Source organism: Solea solea, chromosome 2, assembly GCF_958295425.1.
Source record: "Solea solea chromosome 2, fSolSol10.1, whole genome shotgun sequence".
Lineage (NCBI taxonomy): Eukaryota > Metazoa > Chordata > Actinopteri > Pleuronectiformes > Soleidae > Solea > Solea solea.
In genome coordinates this window covers 1,617,769-1,641,225 of record NC_081135.1, presented here as the reverse complement: position 1 = coordinate 1,641,225, position 23,457 = coordinate 1,617,769, and the positions used below count along the sequence as shown (strand labels likewise).

Below are 23,457 nucleotides of genomic sequence, written 5' to 3'. Positions count from 1 at the left end.
CCTCTAGTGGCGTTTTCCTGCCTTACACTTAATTTTTTTTTTATCTCAGCAGCATTTGATCAAAATAATATCTGGAAAATGCAAAATTAAGATTTAGATAAAGTTTATCTTGTCTTCTTTGGGCTGCAGTGTCTGGTTCTGTCTGTAGAGGGAGCCACCACGCTCAACCCGCTCATTTTTACAGTGAATATGAAGTTAACAGGTTAGTGAAAAGAAAACAACCAAATAAAAATTTACAGATAGAAAATGAGGACACATTTGGAGACATGTTGTCCTCTGCCAGTGTCTCTGCCGTGTCCAAAAACCACTTTCAAATGAAATGAATATGTTTAATGTCTTTATTATTATAATCATCATGAATACCAAAAATACTTCACATTATGGGAATGCAGATGTTCCACAAGAACACAATCTTTCATTTTGTTCCCCATATTATAAATATTACAATTATTTAAACAAAGAAATAAAAGTGGACATAGAGAAACCAATAAATATCTAACGGAACTAAAGGTGACGCAGTAACGTACGTTTAATTCAGACCTTGATTTAAAGTCATGTTTGTGTCCCAGAACCAGCTTAAGACACACACTGTTGCTCTCATCTTTCTGAGCCCGTAGGGAGCCATTTTGGGACAAGGAACTAAAGTTTGTGCTGCTCTCTAAACCACTCACTCTCCCACACCAAACCCCATAGAGAAAATCAGCGATTTGAACATCACAGCACACAGGAGTTGTTGATCCACTGCTGCCTCCATCGCCAAGTGTAAATGTCTTATTTCGTAAAATTCTGTTTAAAATCCTGTGTTCAGATTAACCTCAGTGACACAAAGTGACCACACGAGGCAGCAGTAGAGCAGCAGCTCCTAAAATCGCTGATTTTCTCTATGGGGTTTGGTGCAGGGAGAGTTAAGTGGGTTAGAGAAGTCTGTGTAACTGTGAGATAAAGCTGTGAACACAATCTCTACATACATAGGACATAAGTAGGTGTCGATTTAGGTGATTCTTTTTGTTATGTCGAGAGTCTTGAGTCTTGTGTCTCAGGCTGGTTTTCAAGAACCAAACTTCCAAAAACTATTCCTATAAATCCTTTTATTTCAGTTAAGTATAAAGAAGAAGGAAAACAAATCACATAACATGATTGTGGTTATCATATTTTTCAAAATCTCCTGCCTTCTTTCTGCTTTTAGGACAAAAACCAGTCCACATTCGGAGCACGTGTTGGACACATGAGTAAAAACATGCGAGTGAACTCACTCTGTAAACACAGCTCAAAGTGCATGAGAAGCAAAGTGTCGCGGTCAGTCAGTCTGGAGTCTCACCGCTCCAGCGTCCCCATCAGAGGCTCCACGGCAGCGAGGAAACACGCCTCAAACTCCTGATCGGAGAAACGAGACACAGAGTGACGCGCGTTCAGTCTGAGCTGCAGTCGCGTGGACGAGGGCAGGGCCAGGATTCTCTCGATCGCCTCCGCATAGCTGTCCTCATCGTCGGCCAGGTAGCCCGTCTGACCGCCCTCGAAGGGAACCACGATATCCAGCTTTGGTCCGCCGGACTTGTGAGCCAGAACCACCTTCCCCGCTGCCATACACTCCACCACACCTGCAGGGGGAGACACAGAGGCGAGAGACGATTATGTCCTGACCAAAACGATCTCTGTTCATGGCGTTATTGTGGAGATGATTTAATCATTTAAAAACAAAGATTAAGATGAATTTACCTATTCCGAAGTGTTCGTTCCACATGGTGTGAAGTCCGATCGTCGCCTTCTCCAGCTCCGTCTTCAGCTCCTCGAAGGACACGTTGACTTTAAACTCCACCTGGTCGCTGATGTCCAGCTCGTGACACATTCCTCTCAGCATCAGCACTCTGTCCTCGTCCTCCTGGTTCCTGCAGCCGCCAATCAGGACCAGCTTCAGGGGCGTGTCCACGATCCTCCTGTCCAACACCTTCTTGAAAGCCTTGATCTGCAGACGATGGTCCTTCTCCGGCCTGAACTGCCCGATGGAAACGATGGGGTGGCACTTCTTGGCGCCGTCCTCCTCCAGCGGGATGTCCACGAAGCCGCTGACGTCGCAGGGCGGGTACACCACGCTGGTGCGGTTTGGCGCACGCCACAGGGACAGGATGTGATCCAGGGTCCAGGAGGAGTTGACCATGACGAGGTCACAGCAGGAGCCGGCCATTCCGTAGAGGAGCGCGAACAGACAGTAGTAGAGAAGCTTGAAGGCGCTGAGGAACAGACTGTTGGTCACCAGGTCTGGGTTGTTGAACCTGTCACATTTAAACAGCGTGTGTTAGCGATGCCAGACCAGTGTGGACATTCAGAGACAAGGAAAGAGTTTTCATGTTTTTCCTTAGAAGAATTGTCACCTCACCCTAAAGGCAGTTTTAACATTTCTTCACGTAACTGGTCTGGATGTAAGAATGTGAAGGGACAGAATGTTTCATAGAACAAGAAGAACTTCTGTGCTGAAGGATTTATTAGAAGAAGACGAAGAAGAAGTGTGGTGAAAATCAAGAACTTTGACCTGTGATCATGGAGAGCAGCATTGCACCTGTCTGGGAATTAGCACTTACTTGTCTTCGCCACTAGAGGACAGTAAAGGATGTTTTAATGACAAAATATCTAAATATGTATTCATAATTACATGGTTTTTATAGTGGATATGAACACATGATGTAATGAATACATGAGTGCTTGTTTACCTGGGGTTCCTCTCTCTGACTACAGTCAGCATGTCCGTGCTGATGGTCGGGTAGTGGACGTAGCTGCCCACGCTGCAGCCGCCCAGGTACCGGAACAGCGGCAGAGTGAAGGCGTAGCCCATGGAGTCGATGTAAATATCTGGGACAAACTCCGTCAGTGCCTCCCAGCCCAGGAAGACGGATCCCATGCTCTGTCCCAGCAGCGTGAAGTGCGGGAACAGGCTGGGCTCCACGAGCAGGCGGTGCCTCAGGAACACAAAGTGGACGGGCCGCGGCAGAGCGATGTTGAAGCGACGCCGTGCCCCGTCCAGAATCTGTTCCCCCGTCACGCCCTGGTCGCCAGTGTAGACCACAAAGTTGACGTCGGGGTATCTGTTCTGCAGAGCTCTGACGGCGCACCACAGCACCCTCTCTCCTCCGCCACCGGCGTTGCAGTACGGGTGGAAGAACGCCACGGTGGGGCGGCCGTCGGCGGCGCGGCGCGCGTTCCTGTTGCTCTGCAGCCACAGGCGCACGACGAGCACCAGCAGGACCAGGACCGCGATCAGCAGCACACACACGAGGAGCAAAGGCAGCAGCAACTTCCACAACAACCTGGAACACAACAACACAGATAAATGATCAAATATACTCTATTTACGAGAACATCTGATCAAAATTAAATCCCCAAAACTAAAGGAAAACACTTAAAAATGATGACCATCATCTTCTCCTCTTAAGAACAATTTTTACATTTAAATTATTAAAGATAATTCATGCTTTTTGTATAATTAATATTTAAATAAATGAAGTAATATCAGGGGTTTTGTCACACAATGAATTACCCATTATTAATTCAGCTTTAATTAGAAAAACAAAATAAAAAAACCCCATCTCATTCATCTTGTGATTTTAAGTTTAGTTAATTTTTTCATACACAAAAATCAGAATTTTCAAATCCACCCCCAAATTTCTGTCTTTTTTGAATACATTTAAAGTCTTTAAAGACAGTGAAATTAACCAAAAAATTGCAATTACATTTGTTTCCCTTTCATTTCCCCAACGAATAAGAAATGATTTAAGACTGAATTAAATCAACACTTTTGAAGCTCCTACTTCATAACTGTGATACTAACGTGTATTTAAAAGAGAATAAGTACAAATATATCATAAAAATATCCAAATATTACCAGGTATTGCAGTTGAGTATGCTGAGTTATTTCTATGTATTCAGCCTTTAATCTGTACGTGAACGTCCGTGTTCAGAGACTTCATTATTTGTTTTTTAAAGTATAAAAATCAGTAAAAACCTGAAATAGTATATTATACACGGTATTTTTTTAATCGTAAATGTAGGAGACAGCAACTATGGAGAGTAATAATAATAAGAAGTGAAATGATAAAGCAAACTGCAGTTATTATATTCATTTATATCCACTTTATTAGGTACACAAGGCACCTGATAAAATGGCCGTTTAGTGCATAATGGTGTTGACGACGCAATACATGACTAAATAAATCATATTTAATTTAAAAAAAAATAACATTTAGCTGAATGTAAAGTTAGGTTTTTAAAGGCTAACACTGAGCTAAACATGAAATATCGTTCGTATTAAACCGGAAGTGGCACACGCGCGAGCGGCGCTTTCGACATTAAACAATCGCCTGTTTTAATGTTTTAATGTTATTTTGAATGCAAACACATACATGTAAAGTTAAATGGGATTACATTACCTCGTTAGTTCACACAGACAGTGAGCCAGTTGATCGTGACCCGACATTTTGACAGAACTGAAATTCAACATCATCATCATCGTCACCGTCGTCACTTTTCAACTCCGTGCTCCTCCTCTAACGTTCCCCTGCTCTTGGGTTAGGTCTCTAGCGGCGGGGAGGTATAACTACACCACCTGTTTTCAGCAAGGCGAAAAGTGGCATTTATTTGTCGATTCTATCACACAAAATCATTAACGTCTTTATGATTGTACAGTTATATAATCTGAACACAAAGAAGCACCGGAAATTAATGACTTATTTAATTTGTACTGTTTTTAAAGGTTAAAAAAACTGAGTGTTACCTGTGGTTGAAAAAAAGCCATGTTGGCTGATCTCTGCCCTCGTTGTAAAGTTTAACTTGTGAATAAACAGTGTGTTTGTGTGGATCAATAGTGTCTCGCTTGTTCTTCTCTGCTCTCTGTTCTTTCCAGTTCAGATTCTGACATCATGAAGACTCTTTTCACGCTGTTTGTTTTCATGAGTTTCAACAAAGGATTCTGCACTGAAACACAGTAAGTGGGTTTATTTCATTTAAATGGGAAACACAGTGTGTATTTACTGTGTATTTACTGTGTTACATGATTTATAACTCATGGATGCAAACATAGACCAGTTCTGGTAAACTGTATATATGTGTGTGTGTATATATTTGTCCACATTTCCTGAAAACTCATTTATACAGAGAAAACGAGTGAATGGATGTTCCAAAAAGTTGTGTTGCTAAAAAAATTTATTATAAAATGTGTGATACAAAAACATGTTACTAACGTTGTGAATTTTTAAAAACATGTTACTTATCATTCCAAAAATGACTTACTGTACTTTACAAAAACATTAACAAAAAATGACTTGTAAAATCAGATTACTAAGATTGGCAAAATAAAATGTACTTACTTAACCAATGTTTTAAATGTTGTTTAAGTGTAAAAAACATTACTAACCTTAACAAAAAAGCACTTTCTTTTAAAAAAGTGTTTTAAATGTACATTTTCAAAAACGTTACTTACATTAACAATATGTTTTACTTACTTTACAAAACATGTTTTAAATGTTGAAAGATTTCAAAAACATGTTACTAACTTTATCCAAAAAGTGCTTTCTTTACAAAAGTGTTAAAACATTTAATACATTTTCAAAAACATGTTACAAATATTACAAAATATTACTTACTTTACAAAAAACTGTTTCTTTTTTTTAAGTACATTTTCAAAAACTTGTTACTTACATTACCAAACAGTACTGTCTTTACAAAAAAGTCCAAATAAAAGTGAGTCACATTACCAGACACAGACTCGCTCTTATCTGTCCTTGTTGACATTTATTGCGCTGGTTCTGTTGTTTACTTTGTTTACAGTGACCAGGTTCTGTCCATCACCCCGACGACACAGGACCAGGTGGACGTCGTGAGGAATGTGTCCACTCAACATGAGGTAAAGACAGTGATGTAAATGATGTAAATGATGTAAATGATGGTTTTTATGTAAACTCTCGTGATGCTGAGCGTCATCCTCACAGACGGCGTTATGGCAGCCGGCTTCACCTGAGTTCATCAGAGCAGAGACAGACGTCCATCTGTTTGTCCCCGCCACAAGTTCACAGGTCGTCAGTGAGCTGCTGCTGAGACACAACGTAACTCACGAGTATGAAAACACACTCTGTACCGTGATCGTACACAGTGTCTCTGTGCCGTCTCTTTACTCTTCTTCTTCTGTTGTTGTTGTTGTTTAGAGTTTTACTGGACAACGCAAACGAGTTGATCGAAATGCAGACGAAAAACGACTCCACGGATCCTCGAAGCAGCTCCACCTTCTACGAGAGATATCACAGCCTGGAGGACGTACGTGTTTAACAGAAAACACATCGTTAATCACCACCTGTCCACAAAACGAGAGGCACAAAATGGCCGCCCCTGTAAAGCAAGGCCCTCGCCTAAAGTACCGTACTTAAAGTACTGAAGTAAAGTTCTGGATTTCCACACTCTGAACTCGGATTTCAGACTGGGAAACTTCACGTAGCACGAGTTAGCACTCCAAGATGGCTGCCACAATAAAAAAAACACTGCGACTTTTACTTTGTTTAAAAAAAAAAACCAACATCTGTCGTATTTATTTCACGTTAAATCAGTCGTACTCATAGTACTGTACAATTTCTAACCGTAGACATGTTGCTACGCTGTTTGTGTGTGCTGTTAGCTAACACTAGCTAACGATGTTTAGCCCAGGAAACGTTTGTTTGTCTCTGTGGTTTGTTTTTTTTGCGACTTCTCTCGGGAACGCAGTGAACCCGGGCAGGTGATGTCACTCCGAGTTAAGACTTCGCAGAATTATTGCGAGTCTACGAAAAGCAGTGTGAGTTATTTTGAAAGACCACAAAACGAGAGGCCCAAAATGGCATCCCATTTTTAACCGTTTTTAGTTACAAAAGTGAAATTTTGTCACTTTATCAACATTGTTTTTGGAACATTGCGCCATTTTTCAAACATTTTTTGGTAACAAAAGTGATATTTTGTCATTATATCATATACATATATACAGTGTATATATACTGTATTACAGTAGATGTGTTGTCTCTATTGTAGATCTATGACTGGATCAACAGGACCACACAGGACAACCCCAGCAGAGTCAAAGCCGTTCTCATCGGCTCCTCATTTGAAAAAAGACCACTCTACGCTTTAAAGGTACAGTTCGTCATTTATATTCACTTCAACTTAAAGGCCAGTTTAGGTTTGACAACATTTTTGTAACATTATAACACTTTACACATGTTATTTAAACTTAGGCAAATAAATCTGAAATTAAAAGTTCTGCAATTTGTTTGGCGGGAAGCTCATGAACCATGTGAGGGCCCCGAGCCAGTGTTTGGGAACTCCTGTTAATTTTTGTTCTCTCAGTTATCTGTAAACACCAGATCAAACAAGAAAGCCATGTGGATCGACTGTGGGATCCATGCCAGAGAGTGGATCTCTCCCGCTTTCTGTTTGTGGTTCGTACAGAACGTGAGTACGTCGCACTTACGACATTTAAAACATCGTAAAGTCGTAAAAAAAACTGTGATTTTGCTTCTTTCCTCCTGCAGTTTTTGTCGTTTTACGGACGAAACCAGGACGTCACCAACATCCTGGACAACATGGACGTCTACGTCCTGCCCGTCCTGAACCCTGATGGATATCACTTCACATGGACAACGGTGAGAACACGCACGGTTTTTTTTTTTATAAAGGAGGCGTGGCTTCTGTTTCCCCGTCCTCTGATTGGTCGCTCTGACGTGTCTCCAGAACAGGATGTGGAGGAAGAACCGCTCGTTCAGCAGGAGCAGCTCGTGCGTCGGAGTCGACCTCAACAGGAACTTTGACGCCAACTGGTGCAGTAGGTCTCATTTCCCACAATGCATCACTGGCCACCTTTCCTGATTAATAATGATCTCATTTAAGATGATTGGTTTACACTTTTGTATGATTTCTGAGAAACATTACTTTCTGAGAAACATTTTTATGGAATATTACTACATTTTTAGTGATTATTCTCACTTTATTTACATGTTTTTGTAACATTTCAAAATGTTGTAACAGTTTTTGGTGACAAAATTAAAGTTTTGTCACTCAAGCAACATATTTTGTACTATGTCACCGTTTTTCTATCATTTTTCACTGACAAAAGTCATATTTTGTCTCTTTAGTGACATGTTTTTGTATTATTACTACATTTTGTAAAATTCTTTGGGAACTGATTAAAGTGATTATTTATTAACATGTTTTGTAACATTACAGCATTTGTAACTTTTTTAGTAACAAATGTATAGTTTTTCACTTAAGCTGCATATTTTGTAACATTTCACCATTTTTCTATCATTTCTCAGTTAGAAAAGTGATATTTTGTCACTTTAGCGACATATTATCTCAAACTTTACAGCATTTTTGTAATATTTTTTTTAACAAAAGTGATATTTTGTCCCTTTATCAACATGTTTTTGTATTATTACAACATTTTGTTGCATGAAAGTGTCTTAGCCTGCATTTGTACACACAGATATGAAGTAAACCAATGTAGATTAAAGAAAAACCTGTTATGAAGCATATTTTGACCATTATTTCTTCACTGTTGTGTTTGACAATCAATACGATGAGGAGAATTGTCTCGTGGTGAGTTTGAGGAACAGCTTTTTTTGTCTCTTGTTCTCCACAGCCGAGGGAGCATCCCATAATCCCTGCAGTGAAATCTACTGCGGTGCTTTCCCTGAGTCAGAGCCGGAGACCGAGGCCGTGGCCAACTTCCTCCGCAGTCACAAAAATTCCATTCAGCTCTACCTCAGCATCCACTCCTACTCTCAGATGCTGCTCTTCCCGTTCTCGTGCACCACGGAGCAGGCGGAGAACCACGACGACCTGGTCAGTGCTTCAGACTGGAGGTCAAAGGTCAATGCTTTGGTCCTTATAAGTGCTCATGTAAATAAATGTGCTGTTGTTTTTTAAAAGCTGGAAATCGCCAAAGAAGCTGCTCAAAAAATCCAGAGACATTACAGGAACCACTACAAATATGGAGCTGGAGCAAAGACCATATGTGAGTAAGCTTTGATTTTTGTTTAGCCATTCACAGGGCCGCGTCTAGCTTTGACGGGGCCCCACACAAAGATGCTGTGTGGGGCCCTTAGTTTGAAAAAGATCTGTTTCCACGAGCAGAACAGGCTACAGTACAGCATTTTTCATTTTTCTGTTTAAAAAAGAAATATTTTGTCACTGTATCAATATTCCTTTTTACATTTCACCATTTTGTAACATTTTTAGAAATAAAAGTGATATTTTTGTCACTTTATCAACATATTTTTATTATTAAAACATTTTCCAACAGTTTTCTCTTTCATAATTCCTTAATTTCTTAAATGACACAAACCTTAATTCTTATATTTATATATAAAACTTTATATGAGCTGTTATCTTCATTGTATGGGTTAGTTTATGAGTTTCAGGTGAATTATATTTGGGTGCAGAGGTCAAAGGTGGCTCTGCTGATACTAGAGGTTGCAGATTCCTGGCTTATTGACTTCAAACTGTTCTGGTCTGCTCTCCAGACCTGGCTCCGGGAGGTTCTGATGACTGGGCCTACAACCTGGGCATTAAATACTCCTTCACCTTCGAACTCCAGGACCGTGGCCGTTACGGCTTCCTCCTGCCGCCGTCACACATTTCCAAAGCGTGCAACGAGGCTCTGATCGCGGTGAAGACCATCGCCATGAAGGTCATCGAGAAGACCCCAGCTTCTTCTGCAGCCTGAGGTTCAGTTCAGTTCAATATGACGATGAGTCGTTTTTGTGAATAAAGCCCACAGTCACAGTTATCCTCAGCAAAATAATTGTTGCTGTAATTGTAAAAAAAAAAAATGCCTTTAATATAGTTTTTTTTTTTTTTTTTAAGTTTCTTGAACTTTCAACAAATGTGTCGCAGTATGTTTTGGAATATTTGTGTATACATTTATGATTGCAAATAAAAAACGGATGGAGGAACATTTTTGTGGAAATAAAAACATTCATAAGTTCCAGATAAAGTCTAAAGTTTATTAAGTAGAAGTGTTTTACTGTGAGAATTTTTGTTCATGTTCAAACTTTAATTTGAAATAGGATTTTAGAAATGATAAAAGTTTAAAAAATAATATGCACTTAATACATATGTCTTCTTTTTACCTCCAGTCCATGAAACAGTGAGGTTATTGGATTTTTTAAATGTCTTTAGGTAGCAAAATTAATATAAAAGTCGCTCTATAATTCAAAAATATTCAAATACAAAAGTTAAAATAAATGTGTTTTAATTTAATAACAAATCAGTACAAAACAATATTACTCAATGATGCACAGAATTTTATAAAAAGCTTTATTATTTTTTTCTTAATCATTAATAACATTAAAAAAATGACCAAAAGCATATTTTCTTTTTTTCAATCCCCTAATGAAATGGATGTGTGCTCCCTGTTGGCGGTCAGTGGTACTGCAGCATCCTACAACACTACACCAAAAAAAACACACAGCGAAGAAGGTCTAAAATTGCAGGTTCAAATCCTGGGTTAGGACCTGTCCCCCCTACAGACATCTGTAAACAACAGCACAGTCCACAGAGACTCCTGCCTGTCCTCGTCTGTCAACATCACCAGTGCAAACAGACCTAATCCCTGATGTAATCCCACCTTCACCAGTGTCTCACTGTCCTCACACACGTTCACCTCTGTTTCCTTCACCTACATCATGTCCACGGAAGTCTGTTCATTCACGAACATTAAAGACGAACAAAATGTTAAAAAAAAAAAAATAGATTTGTCGATGTCCTACTTGGTAAATTGGGCCTGGTTCTACTCCCTGTCGGCGGTCGCCGGTACTGCAGCTTCCTGGAGCTGAAAGCTGCGGTAAAAAACACAGCGAAGAAGAAGTTGATGACGCGCTGCCTCCGCCACTATGAACGCAGCCGGGGCAGTTTCTGCCTTTGAATTTAAACAACAACAATAAGCATAGTCTTATTTCTCGACAGGTGCTTGGATCCGCTAACTGGACTTCAGTAGATGCGACACCGAATCCATATCCTGGGTGAGACCGCGGGGTTTTTTTTTAACTCCCAGTGTCCCGTGGACACGAGGCCTCGCGCTCGCGCAGAAAAACATGACGCTGCTAGCATTAGCATCCATTCACTTGCTTTTTAAGCACGGGGCACGCAAAATACGTCAAATTAGTCATTAACTAAGTACATGTATACATTTCATATGATTATATATGCATATAAGACATGAACGGGGGCGTTAATGTTGTGTAATTGGCTAAATATTTGGCTAACAGCATGCTAGGTGCTGTGAGGTAATTTAAATGTATAGATGAGACACATTTAATCCGTAATTTCTCTAAATCTATACAGTACAACTGAATGATTGTCACTGTTTATGTAGTCACAGTTGTTCTGATCTTAAAGTGTCTGTTGTTGCTGGAAATGATGGAGAACCTAATTTTGCAGTACTGCAAAAATCCTAAATGTGGCTATTTAAATTCTGTAATTTGTAATGTCTTTAAGTCCATGCATTATAAATTACTCCTTTACAGTCACCTTATATTGTTTTTGTATTGCTTCCATCAGGCAATGACAGTAATTATGCAGAATTAGTTTTTTTCAGTCGTTAAAGTTATGTAATTACACGTGCTTTATTTCTTTATTTTTTGCTATATCCATACATAACTGTTTTATTAGCATGTGAATGGTTTGGGTGTTATAGTTACTGGTAGGAAAAAGTCTGTAAAATAAAGTTATAGCAAGTGTAGTTTTAAGTTCTTAAAATACGTAGCAGGGAAAAAATGAAGAGGAAGATCGTGTTGTTTCTCGTCTACGTTTTATTCTATACACACATATGGTTGTTGTTGTAATATGAAAATGAGGAAATTGTGGCTCAGAATGTTGCCAATATACACATTTATCCCCAGAGACATTTCCTGATCTGAAGCGGCTGTTTGTCATGTCTCCAGTCCTGCAGAATGTCCAAGATCAGGCGGAAGGTAACAGTGGAGAATTCAAAAACCATATCTGACAGCAGCAGCAGCAGCACCACGACCAGCAGCACCAGCAACCCCGCCGCCCCCTCCCGCAGGCCCAGTGTGTTTGAAAGACTTGGTCCCAGCACTGGGAGTAATGCTGCAGATGTACGTGTCCCCCTCACGCTGCTGAACCACTCTTTTAAATGGACGTCATCGCCTCCTGTTTTGAACTTTCTACTGAATCCTCTTGTACTTGTTTTTCAGAGTCACTGTAGAAATTGGTTGAAGACTGGTAATTGCAGTTACGGCAACACTTGTCGCTACACACATGGAAGTCAGCCGCGAGGCAAAGGATTTAGCTTCAGTCGGTAAGAATGCCATGTCTGTGTCATGTTCATTTGAATGATCTAAACAGAAGCTTTAACAGCAGCCTCATCTATGCATGTTTGTATTTAATGTGTGGCAGGTCAACCGAGAGACCCACAGGTGATCTGCGGGAGAGGATGAAGAATAAAAGACAAGATGTTGACTCAGAAAACGTGAAGAGAGACTTAGACGAGCCCACATCCCCCACAACAAGAGTGAGTCCTGTGCTCCAACTCTCTCTCTCTCTCTCTTCGTTTTTTTATTATACAGTTTGAGCACTACTCGACTCGACTGTTTGCTATCAGTCACGTTGTTTTCCATGAATTTAGCGCGGCTGCGTGAAACTGCCGTGACATGGTTTTATAACGGGAAAGCATAATAGTTTCAAGTCACTGTGAAATAAGAGGAAGCACATGATGCACCTTGGTGTCATTCTTTCATTGGTGTCTGATCCACAGCAGAGAGACTCCTCCAGAGGCCGACACAGGGAGAAGGAGGACATAAAGATCACAAAAGAGCGAACCCCAGCCAGTGAAGAAGAGCCCACAGAGTGGGAAGCCAACCGCGAAGGTTCCATTGCTTGTTTTTTTTTTTCATTATTTGCTGTAACCAAATGGACACAAGTGATTGCTTTTCTTTTCTTATATCTGGTGTTTTTTCTCATGTCATTGCTTGACTCTCAGACTCAGATATCGGTGACTACGACTACGAATTATCCCTGGAAATGAAGCGTCAGAAGATTCAGCGTGAGCTGCTGAAACTCGAGCAGGAGAACATGGACAAGAGGGAGGAGATTGTCATCAAGAAAGACGAGACCCCGAGTAAAACGAGAACCAGCGCCTTGCCAAAAGTGAGTAGCGGCGTGAGTAGCGGCGTGAGTAGCGGCGTGAGTAACGGCGTGAGTTGACTTTGATCCTGTTTCCTTTTGAGTGTTTCTCTGAATCTTTCATGTCCGTTGTTTTTTAGGCCTCCCCGGAGCAGTTGAGCTCCAAAGATTCCCCCTCGCCAAGGAAGTCGGGCGGCTCCCCGAAACACAAAAGTGGCACCAAAGGGCCCGGCTCTGGCAAGAAAGAGAAGAAGGCGTCCATATCCTCACCTGTGTCTGAAACGACCAGGTCTTCAAAGGGCAGCCATGGTAAAAAGAAAGGGCCGCGGACTCCCAGTCCTCCTCCGCCGGTCCCACTGGACCTCCCTGTGATGGGAAAGAAACACAAAGGCAAACACAAAAACAAGGAGAAGTCTGAGGAGAAGCAGAAGGAAGCAAAGGATCGGGGACGAGATGCAGAAAAACACAAAGAGAAGAAGGAGAAACGCCGGTACGCCTTTTCACCTCTTTCACTTCGTCCTCTGTTTGCAACATCACTTTTTAAACCTCATCATCTTTTATTTTATGTAACAGGGACAGATCAGACAGTTCCCACAAAGCCAAGCGGTCGTCGGTGACATCAGAAGAGCGTTCTGGTAGCGTGTCATCTCCATCCAGAGGCGCTTCACCCTCAAGGAAGAAATCCACCTCTCCAAAATCTTCCTCTCATAAAACCTCTGTGCTGGTTTCTCCTCCTCGCAGGTGAGCAAACACGATGATCCTGATAAAAATCAGTGGCATTCGTGATGTTTTTGATAAATTAAATTAAATATGCTGTAAAAGTTCTAACGTAATTATATGAAGCTCTCATTTGGTAATATTTTAGAAAAAGTGCGCAAATAAGGATGAGATTAAACCGATTAATGTTGCAAAAAGTCAAGTTTGTTTCCAAAAATGTTGCAAAGTCTTACAAAGACGGTACTTGCATTGTTCATAATGTTTGAGGCTGCAACGATTAATTGATTATTAATCAATGACTTCATTATTTTGACAATAATAATCAATAACCGTAACAATAAGGTTATACTGGAATGACCCCTTGTGGTACTTCAGCATAAATCACTCAGACTGAATGATGGTGAGCTAGAAAGTGTTTTAAAGTCCCTCTTTAAGATCATAAAAATGAATGAAATTCTCCACGATTAACTTACATTTGTAGCTTTTTATCACAGTTTGGGTTAATATTGAACACTGTTGCTAACTTCTGTCCTCACTGCAGGTCTCCGTCTCCTCCGCGTCACCAGCACACGCCGACTCCTCCCCGCCACCACTCCCCGTCCTCCCACTCCGGCTCGTCCGCCCAGCAACACTCTCCCTCCCCGCGGCGGCGTCGCTCCTCCTCCCCACCCTACCATCGCAGCTCTGCGGCAGCCGCGGCCTCTGCCTCCTCGCCTCAGAGCTCCCGCCGCTCCAGGTCACCTCTGACCCTGCACGACACCTCATCGCCTCACCGTCGATCTGACCGGTCCAGCCCGGGCCGGCACCACTCCAGGGGACGCGAGAGGAGTCGAGGGGACAGAGAGAGGAGTCCGCCCGCTCAGGAGCGCAAACAAGAGCGCAGAGATGGTATCTTTGTTTTCTTCTGCGCCACATCTCTTGTTTTTTATTAAATAAGCTTTTTTTTATTTTAAAATAACTTGTCTTTTTCAAACAGACAGCCGCAGCAAGCGAGAGAAAGACGCTGTCCGTGACGACCGGGACTATGACTCGGAGCAGATGTCCTCACGAGACACCCGCGACGACAGAGACGCCAAAGAGGCTCGCGAGCGACGAGACGTTCGCGAGCGTGGACGGGAGACGACCCGAGAGTCCCGCGACCACAGAGACAGCAGAGACGCGAAGGACTCCAGAGAGAGCAGGACGGAGACGCGGTCCAGTCGAGAGTCCCTGGAGCGTCGCGACCGAGAGCGAGAGCGGGAACGGGAGCGAGAGAAGGAGAGGGACAAGGACCGAGAGCGAGAGAAGGAGCGTGAGAGGGAGAGGACGGACGCCTACAGGAAGGAGGAGACCACTCAGGATGACAGGAGTTATGGGAGAGGTCATGGACGCGATGATGGAGGGAGAGCTGAAGGACGGACGGAGAACAGGACGGACAGAGCCGAGAGGAACGGACGAGGCAGAGGACGTGCGAATGAGACGTCTGACAAAGGCACGATCATCCCGGACAAAACACACCATATTATTACAATAGTTTATTATTCTGTAACGCTGACTTTATACTCACGTGTTCTTCTTCTTATTTCAGGCTCGACCAGAAACTCGCGAGGTTCGCAGCTGGAGAGCGCTCACGACAGCTGGGAGACGCGGAGCAGCGCGGTGCGCGAGCGCGAGCGCAGCGCCGAGAGGAGCAGCGCCAACGAAAGGAGCTCCGACAGAGGCTCGGACCGAGACCGCTACGACAGCGACCGGAGAGATCAGGTCCGAGACTCATCCTACGACAGGAGAGGAGCACATGGAGAGCGGGATCGCAGAGACAACCGAGACAGAGGTGGGATTTGGCTTTGAGACCAAAAAAAAAAAACAGTATATGTGATTGTCGTGATTGTTTTGTTTTAAAATTGTAATTCTTTGTTTTCCCAGATCAGAGAGCGGCTTCACCCAGCAGACACCAGGGGAGGTCAGAGGATTCTGAGAGGGAGGAGAGGAGGGACGAGCGCAGGACAGACCGAGGGGAGGACAGACGAGACGAGCGAACCCGTGACCGGGAGCGAGAGAGGGAGCGGGAGAGGGAAAGAGAGCGGGAGAGGGAGAAGGAGAAAGAGAAGGAGAGGGAGCGAGAGAGGGAGAGGGAAAAGGAGCGCGAGAAGGAGAAGGAGAGGGAGCGGGTCAGGGAGAGAGAGCGGGAACGAGAGAGGGAGAGAGACAGGGAGCGGGAGAGGGAGAGGGAGGAGCGGGAACGAGAGAGGGAGCGCAAGGAGCGAGAGCGGGAGAGAGAGAGGGAGCAGCGGGAGCGAGAGAGGCAGCGGGAGTGGGAGGAGAGGGAGCAGCGCGAGAGAGGGCGGGAGGAGCGGCGGGAGAGGAGGGACGACACCAGGGATGACCGGTCAGTCCGAGACACGCGGGACGATCGCAAGACGAGGTGAGGGTCAATGTCATCGGAACTAAAAACATCTGCTCTAAAATTGTATAGATTTATAAATCCAAGAAATCTGGACACGTAACCACCGTCTCCTCTTTTATCGTCCCTCAGTCGTAAAAGGCCCCGGCAGGAGAGCAGCCCGAGTCCCCGCGCCTCGCCCAAGCGAGCAACGCGGGACCTCAGTCCGGCGGACAGCGACGGCTACAACAGTGGAGAAGACAAAAGTGAGCGCCCGATTGGCCGAGGGCAGGCCAAGCTCCACCCACAGCCCCTTCTCCCCAGCCCAGTGTGTCCGCCTCCATCTGACAGTAGGGACAATCTTTTTGAGGGGATATCTCTCCTGTTTGATGGGGAATGCACTGTTGAATTTTCCTCTGGTGTAACTTAGAAACAGCATTTTCCTGCATGTCTTGTTTTTATTTTTTAAATATTCCAGTAAAAGAAAAAGTAGGATTTCAAACACCAAAGTCACACAGTGACACGTTTGAACTTACTGATGTGACGCAGCAGTGGATCGACAACTCCTGTGTGCTGTGACGTAAAATCTGGGATTTCTATGCATCAGTTTTACAGGAAAGGAAAACCAGATTTTATCCACTTTAACAAGATTTACCAACTTAAATCTACGTCAGATTAAGTCTGTGATATCTTAAGAATATGTAGGAGAGATTTTTCTCTCAAACTGATGTTTGTAAACCACTCACTCTCCCACACCAAACCCCATAGAGAAAACCAGTGATTTTAGCTCGCAGGGACACAGGAGCTGCTGGTCCACTGCTGCCTCGTGTGGTCACTTTGTGTCACTGAAGTTAATTTTAACGAAGGTTTTCAAACGCCGAAATCATAGAAGACATTTGAACTTAGGGATGGCGGCAGCAGTGGATCAACAACTCCTGTGTTCTGTGATGTTAAAATCACTGATTTTCTCTCTGGACTTTGGTGTAGATTTTATTTGGTAAACCATGTGTGTAAGTGTCATAATAATGGACTGTTCCATGTGCAGGTGGTGACAAGCATCGTCTGCTGAGTCAGGTGGTTCGGCCCCAGGAGCCCCTGCTGCGTTCTCCTCCACGCGCTGCTCCATCTGAAGAGAAGCCCGGTCACTGGAAGGACGAGGAGCGCAGAGGAGGTGGGGACAAATGGGAGTCACGCAGCCGCCACGAGGAGCCCGAGCCCCGCGCAGAACGTAACCGAGGAGGCGATAGACGGGGAGAACATCCCTCTGACGCGCCGTCTGACTCCCGTAGCAGAGGTAGAGAGCAGAGGGAATCAACGCCGCCGCCACCGCCGCCGCCTCCTCCTCCTCCTCCAGCCCTCACCAGTGGCAGTGAAGACAGAGATGCCGGTGCTCAGTTCCACGAGGAAGGAAAGAAGAAGACAAAGTCGCAACGGAAGGGGCTGAAGAAAGGTCGCAAAGAAGAGGAGGCTGGCGCTGGCAACAACACCGCTGCTGCAGGAGAACGTTTCATTCCCGAGCCTGCAGCTGTTGCTTCTGCAGAGGCTCCTCCACCGCTGCACTCTCCCAGGAAGGTAGGCAAGAAGAAGGTGCTGGAACGAAAGAGGAAATGGTCGCGAGGACCAGAATCTGACGTATCTGAGGAGGAAACGGCAGCTCATCAGCCACACAGTAAGAGGAAGAGAGGCCCCCGCACGCCACCGCCCTCCCTGAGGCCCGATCACCGCGGCACTGCAGGCAACACGGAGCCGTCTCCGCAGTCCAAAGTGGACAACTTCAGTGACTGGTCAGACGAGGAGGTCACAGGCCGAGGAGGTGGAGGAGCAGCAGTAGCAGCAGCAGCAGCAGCAGCAGCAGCAGCTCTGGAAACGCAACCTCCTCCGGCTCCTGCTGAGCCTCTCAGGAGAAGTGGAGGTCTGAGGCTGTGTCGGGACAGAGAGCGGTGCAATCCCCCGGCCATCGCTCCCCTGCTGCCCCAGGATCCTCCACTGCTGCTGCAGACGCTCACTCCCCAGCCGCTCATGTCGCAGCCGCTGCTGCGCAAACCTCCTCCGGATCAGACGCGCAGCAGCAGCATGGGCAGCAACCAGAGCCGCACGTCGTCCCGGCGCCTGCGCTCGCCCTCCAACGAGTCGGCCCACAGAGAAGACCCGCAGGGGCCGCGGTCCCGCCGGGGACGACTGCCGGGCAACAACTCCCGCGACAGAGAACGAGAGAGGGAGAGGCCGGCGGTGAGCGAACCTCCCGTGGCCGAGAGGAAGTCTCGAATTGACCAGCTGAGGAGAGGAGAGCCCAGCCGCAGCACGTCGTCAGGTAAATACAACAAAAGGAACTTTTCAGTATTTAAAATAAAATTCCATAATTTAGTCTTTCTGATGCATTTATTGATTCATTTGACATCTTTGAAGTTCCTACACACACAAACCAGAAAATATTCACATTTAAGAATCTGAAAAACCAGGGAACTTTGTTTTGATCGTGTAAAAACAAACATTCAAATCGATGAATCGATTATAAAATCAGTTGACAGTTGATTAATTGAGTGATCGATTAATCGTTGCAGCCCAAAACGACTTATTCAGAACCAAATTTAATATACAAACCATCCCAGAAACATTCTTTACAGTGGTTTTCTGACTGCGGTCTTGTGTTGCACTTAACCCTCCGACCACCAGGTGTCAGCAGGCTCTCGCAAAGAAAACGTGTATAATTTAAGCATATATAGATAATTACAGCATTATTTACTTTATAAATGTATCATCAGAATCAGGTTCAGCGCCAGGAATTTGTTCTGTTTGGTGCAAAATATGAGAAAAAACACAAATAAATATGAGAGCAAAATAGAAATAAATACAACAAATAAGAAAATAATGTCATGGCAGAAGTTGGGACACTTTCCTAATACACAGATTCTTCCAGAAACATGTGAAAAACCCTCAACTGTCCCTTTTGAAAAAGCCCTGACGTGTCTCTGTCTCTCACAGACCGCCAGGATTCCCGCAGCCACAGCTCCAGACGCAGCTCTCCGGACTCGGAGCGACAGACCCGGTCCAGGTCACGCGCCGGCTCCTACGACAGCCGGGAGCGGGAGCCGTTTGAGCGAGAACGAGACAGAAAGGACCTTCGACCTCAACAACAACAACAGCAGCAGCAGCAACAGCCACCGCCGCCGCAGCAGCAGCAGCAACAACAACAACAACAACAACAACAGCAGCAACAGCAACAGCCGCCGCTGATTCACCAACCGCCGCTGCAGCAACAGCAAAGAGACTGGGAGCCTGAGAGCAGAGAGTGGACTGGCAGAGGACGGGAGCCGCTGCTCATGCGTCCTGGACGCGAACCTCTGCTGAGGGAGCGAGACATCCGGGACAGGGAGCGCTTACTCCCCGACGCTCTGCTGCAGCAGCACGAGCGGGAGCGAGAGAGAGACGGCAGGGACAGCAGAGGCGACCGAGGCAGCGATCGAGACCGGGAGAGGATGATGATGATGATGGAGCTGCCGCCGCACGGGGACCTCAGAGGTCTGGGACGGGGAGACATGATGAGGCTGGACAGGGGCGACTACGAGCCTCTGCTGCCCAGAGCAGCCTTTGGGCCGCCAGAGACGGACAAGGCCAGCAACAGCCACCATCTCATCGCTGAGCAACGGGAACGGGAGCTGGACAAGGCGGACAGCATCGACGGTAAGAGGAACGGCTGCGATTCACCGTGTTATTGCGATAAGATTTAGAAATAAAGAGTTTTTCTCACACAACATTTTAAAGTGAAAAGGTGAGCTGCAACGACTCGTGGATTACAAAATCAGTTTGAGAGTTTTATAGAAAGTTATGTTATTCTGGTTTTTTTTTTTCTGCACCAAACAACTAAAAATAAACGACAAATTCATCAACAACAGCTCGATTATCAAGTTACTTGCAAGAAATACGAAGGATTTTCTTATTTTACGACTTCTTTTGCACTTTATCAGCGTATTATCCCCTCTTTAACATATTAAAGGATATCAAAGCAGCGTTTCCCAGTGTGGATTTAAAGGAAACCTGTGTGTCTTGTGTGTTTTGTAGGAGACGACGACGGCAAAGACGACGACGGCCAGTCGGTAACGTCTGTCGGAGAAGAGTACGAGCCGATCAGTGACGACGAGCTGGACGTCATTCTGGCCGATAGTCAGAAGAAAGAGGATCAGCAGGAGGACGAAAAAACCTCAGGTAACAGGAAATAACTTCACTTGCTCCATGTTTCAGAGAAACTGAACAACATTTTCTGACTAAAATAAATAGTTTTAGCCCGACTTAAAAACACTAAAGTAAAGCTAACCCCTTTTTACCAACGCTGCGTCCCGACAGGTCCTCTGGATGTGATTGACGTGGACTGGTCCAGCTTGATGCCCAAACAGAAGCAGGAGCCCCGGGCGGCAGGCGCGGCGCTGCTGCGCTTCACCCCTGGAGCCGTGCTCCTCAGAGCGGGCGTCTCAAAGAGACTCGCCGGGCCGAAGCTCCTGGAGCAAGTCAAAGAAGTGTGCAAGTCGGAGCTGGACGACCCTAAAGGTGAGTGAGCGCTCTGACGTCACGCCGGCATGAAATCTGCTTTGTTTTTTGATCTAAAAAGTCACTCTTGGCCTCCGTGTCGTCAGATGCCGATAAGCTGTTCGAGCACGACCTCGGGGCGCTGAACATGGCGGCGCTGAACAGGCGCGTGGAGAGGGCGAGTCTACTGAGCAACCTCGGGCCCTGCTGCAAGGCCCTGTGCGCTCGCAGGGACTTCGCCATCCGACGTCAGCTGTTGAAAAACGATAAGGTAGATGTTTTGTACGGTCACTGAGCTCCAGCCTGAGACGACAGTTCTCTCACTCACTGACGTCATGGCTGCCAGCAGAAACACACAGAAAACTAAAATGATTGGAGCTAATAAAAACTTTGTGCCACTTTGTAAACCACTCACTCTCCCACACCAAACCTCATTTTGCATCACAGCTCACAGGAGTTGTTGATCCACTGCTGCCTCCATCAGTAAATTCAAATGTGTTATTTTGTTACTTTATATTCAGATTAACTTTAGTGACACAAAGTGACCACACGAGGCAGCAGTGGACCGGCAGCTCCTTTGTCCCTGTGAGCTAAAAACGCTGATTTTCTCTATGGACTTTGCTGCAGAGAGTGAAAAAGGCTCAAAAGGGCAGTTGGAAAAGACTATTTAACTACATATGCAATTCATATGAGAATATATATATTTCAGCAGGAAACAGATTTAAGCTACTTATTTAAAAGACTTCCTCAACAAAATCTATACCTGACTGTCTGCTATATCTTAAGAATATGTTTGCTACTTTAGATTATTGTAAATAAACAGGTTTTTTTCAGCTGAAAAGTGAAGTTAGTAAACTACTCACTCTCCCACACCCATAGAGAAAATCAGTCATTTAAACATCACAGCACACAGCACAGTTGTTGATCCACTGCTGCCTCCTTCACTAAGTTCTAATGTGTTACTTTTGTGACTTCGGTGTCAGAAATTAATTAATTTAGATTTAACTCAGTGACACAAAGTGACCACACGAGGCAGCAGTAGACCAGCAGATCCTGTGTAGGCTAAAAACGCTGATTTTCTCTATGGTGTTTGGCACAGAGTGAGAAAGGATGAAAAGGCAGTGGTGAACACACTTTTAAGACATCATAGACTTAAGTAGATGTAGATTTCATCAGGTGAAGGCTTTGTTCAGTGATTCAATTCAATTATGTACTTTTTTTTGTGTTCCTGCTGGCATCCATGTCCCAGGCTTGGTTCTCACTATTCTATTCTTTTTTCTAAAAATAAATTTCCAAATTCTCCTTTCTTCCCCAGGGCCTAACGAAGCAGTACCCCACTACACCAGTAGTGGACACGGAGCTGCTGCAGATGAGCATGCGTCTCTTCAGAAGAACGATGGCAGGACAGACTGCGGCTCTGGAAAGGTCCAACAGCGTTTCAGCAGCAGCAGCAGCAGCTGCAGCTGCAGCAGCTGCCGATGTGTGTGCAGGTGGCAGCAGTAAACTGAGCTCAGCTCAGCCTGAGGTGTGTGTGTCCTGAAAGAAAACAGGCTTTAGTGAGTGAAAGACACAATAGAGTGAATGCACTTCACTTCTGCTAGACTCCGCCTCGCTCTCATTCCATGACATAGGAACGCAGCCTTTCTTTTTTTTTAGACACAAGAGGGAAACTAAAGAGAGAGTGGAAATGATCAGTTTTGCTTTACGTGTGTTGGTCAATCTGTAAGTTCTGTGCCAGAGACTATTGGACATTTTAGCCGAATGAACCACGTACGTGTGAGAAATGCAAAACAAATGAAATCTGTTTTTTTTTCTTCTGTGTGTGCGTATTACAGTATTTTAGAGCAGCTTTTTTAATGGTCCGTTACACCTGCCTAACCAAGAATGTCTTGTGTTTTCCACATACTGTGCATTAAAAAGGTTAGACGTTGATGTTTGTAACGGGTCTTTTGCTTCTCATGATGATGATGATAATAATAATAATGTGACACCCGAGGGTTGTGAATTTACTGTTGTTTTTTTGTTTTTATGCCACATCACACAATAATATCTGTACGACAAAGCGTTACTGAGCAGCAGCATCGGCGAGAGCGAAGCATTCTGCCGGGACTTGAACGAATGTTTCTTCATCCATGAGCACTGCCAAATTACTCCGCCGTGGGACGTAAGGTTGTTCGGTTTTGTCAACTGTTTGTTTTGAGTAGTTTGGCAATGTCTAACTGAAACGAACTGACGAGAGAGAGCAGGAAAACCAGACACTGCAACACTGCCGTGTGGAGTCCCACCGTCCTAACAGGAGCCAAAATACTCCCCGATAAAGACATTATTAGTGCTAAGGTTAAAAAACAAAAAGAGAGACTGAAGATACTTTGTTTCCTAGTGCTTCATCAGTTTTTATTTAAGAAAAAAAAAGACTTGCACTGAAGCTCTGGGCTGTTCTTGAAACATTCAAACAGACAAAATGTTATGTTAGAGCCTTGGATATTTAAAAAGAAACTAAATGCCGCCTCCTCCTGGCCACAACTGTGACGTGACAGACTGATGAAGCTGCTTGAAAAAATAAGACTGTACAAAAACTACATGTTTCTTTTTTATATATAAGGTGTGCAAGTACTGATTTTTACTGTATTTTCATTTTACTGTACAATAAATGCAGACTGGCATTCTTTTTTAAAAAAAAACAAACTTGTATTGACATTTTGATGAACACT

At 44.4% G+C, this 23,457-nt stretch overlaps 3 protein-coding genes across 5 annotated transcripts; 2 read left to right on the top strand and 1 right to left on the bottom strand.

The window, feature by feature from the left end:
• Positions 1-324: 324 nt before the first annotated feature.
• Positions 325-4,566, bottom strand: alg11 (ALG11 alpha-1,2-mannosyltransferase). The gene is made up of 4 exons (XM_058623392.1): positions 4,419-4,566; positions 2,706-3,299; positions 1,717-2,270; positions 325-1,598 (listed from the first exon to the last, which is right to left on the bottom strand). The coding sequence occupies exons 1-4, from the start codon at positions 4,496-4,498 to the stop codon at positions 1,315-1,317; spliced, it is 1,512 nt and encodes a 503-aa protein (XP_058479375.1). The 5' UTR covers positions 4,499-4,566; the 3' UTR covers positions 325-1,314.
• Positions 4,567-4,630: 64 nt separating this feature from the next.
• On the top strand, positions 4,631-9,959 carry cpb2 (carboxypeptidase B2 (plasma)). The gene is made up of 11 exons (XM_058623386.1): positions 4,631-4,972; positions 5,815-5,890; positions 5,976-6,100; positions 6,189-6,297; positions 7,039-7,140; positions 7,354-7,458; positions 7,539-7,649; positions 7,738-7,828; positions 8,645-8,847; positions 8,935-9,019; positions 9,528-9,959. Exons 1-11 carry the CDS (start codon positions 4,908-4,910, stop codon positions 9,728-9,730), a joined length of 1,275 nt encoding a protein of 424 aa, XP_058479369.1. The 5' UTR covers positions 4,631-4,907; the 3' UTR covers positions 9,731-9,959.
• Positions 9,960-10,858: 899 nt separating this feature from the next.
• On the top strand, positions 10,859-22,676 carry zc3h13 (zinc finger CCCH-type containing 13). Of its 3 annotated transcripts, none has more exons than XM_058654370.1 (19): positions 10,859-11,027; positions 11,949-12,122; positions 12,222-12,325; positions 12,424-12,538; positions 12,785-12,893; positions 13,007-13,173; positions 13,290-13,639; positions 13,723-13,890; positions 14,408-14,754; positions 14,843-15,337; positions 15,434-15,676; positions 15,769-16,267; positions 16,379-16,575; positions 17,271-18,536; positions 19,208-19,906; positions 20,285-20,428; positions 20,567-20,767; positions 20,854-21,017; positions 22,062-22,676. In XM_058654370.1, exons 2-19 carry the CDS (start codon positions 11,958-11,960, stop codon positions 22,284-22,286), a joined length of 5,658 nt encoding a protein of 1,885 aa, XP_058510353.1. In that variant the 5' UTR covers positions 10,859-11,027; positions 11,949-11,957; the 3' UTR covers positions 22,287-22,676. The 3 variants fall into 3 exon arrangements, with proteins under 3 accessions (XP_058510353.1, XP_058510339.1, XP_058510345.1); XM_058654356.1 differs by having other exon boundaries at positions 12,782-12,893; XM_058654362.1 differs by having other exon boundaries at positions 11,907-12,122; positions 12,782-12,893.
• The last annotated feature ends 781 nt before the right edge of the window (positions 22,677-23,457 follow it).

Coding starts and splice junctions, on each gene's coding strand:
- zc3h13 (XM_058654356.1), top strand. CDS start 11,958: ATGTCCAAGATCAGGCGGAAGGTAACAGTGGAGAATTCAAAAACCATA. Junction 15,677..15,768: donor CAGAGACAACCGAGACAGAG/GTGGGATTTGGC, acceptor TTGTTTTCCCAG/ATCAGAGAGCGGCTTCACCC. Junction 20,429..20,566: donor GGAGGACGAAAAAACCTCAG/GTAACAGGAAAT, acceptor GCGTCCCGACAG/GTCCTCTGGATGTGATTGAC.
- alg11 (XM_058623392.1), bottom strand. CDS start 4,498: ATGATGATGATGTTGAATTTCAGTTCTGTCAAAATGTCGGGTCACGAT. Junction 3,300..4,418: donor TGTCTGTGTGAACTAACGAG/GTAATGTAATCC, acceptor GTTGTGTTCCAG/GTTGTTGTGGAAGTTGCTGC. Junction 1,599..1,716: donor GAACGAACACTTCGGAATAG/GTAAATTCATCT, acceptor CTCCCCCTGCAG/GTGTGGTGGAGTGTATGGCA.
- cpb2 (XM_058623386.1), top strand. CDS start 4,908: ATGAAGACTCTTTTCACGCTGTTTGTTTTCATGAGTTTCAACAAAGGA. Junction 4,973..5,814: donor GGATTCTGCACTGAAACACA/GTAAGTGGGTTT, acceptor CTTTGTTTACAG/TGACCAGGTTCTGTCCATCA. Junction 8,848..8,934: donor CGGAGAACCACGACGACCTG/GTCAGTGCTTCA, acceptor GTTTTTTAAAAG/CTGGAAATCGCCAAAGAAGC.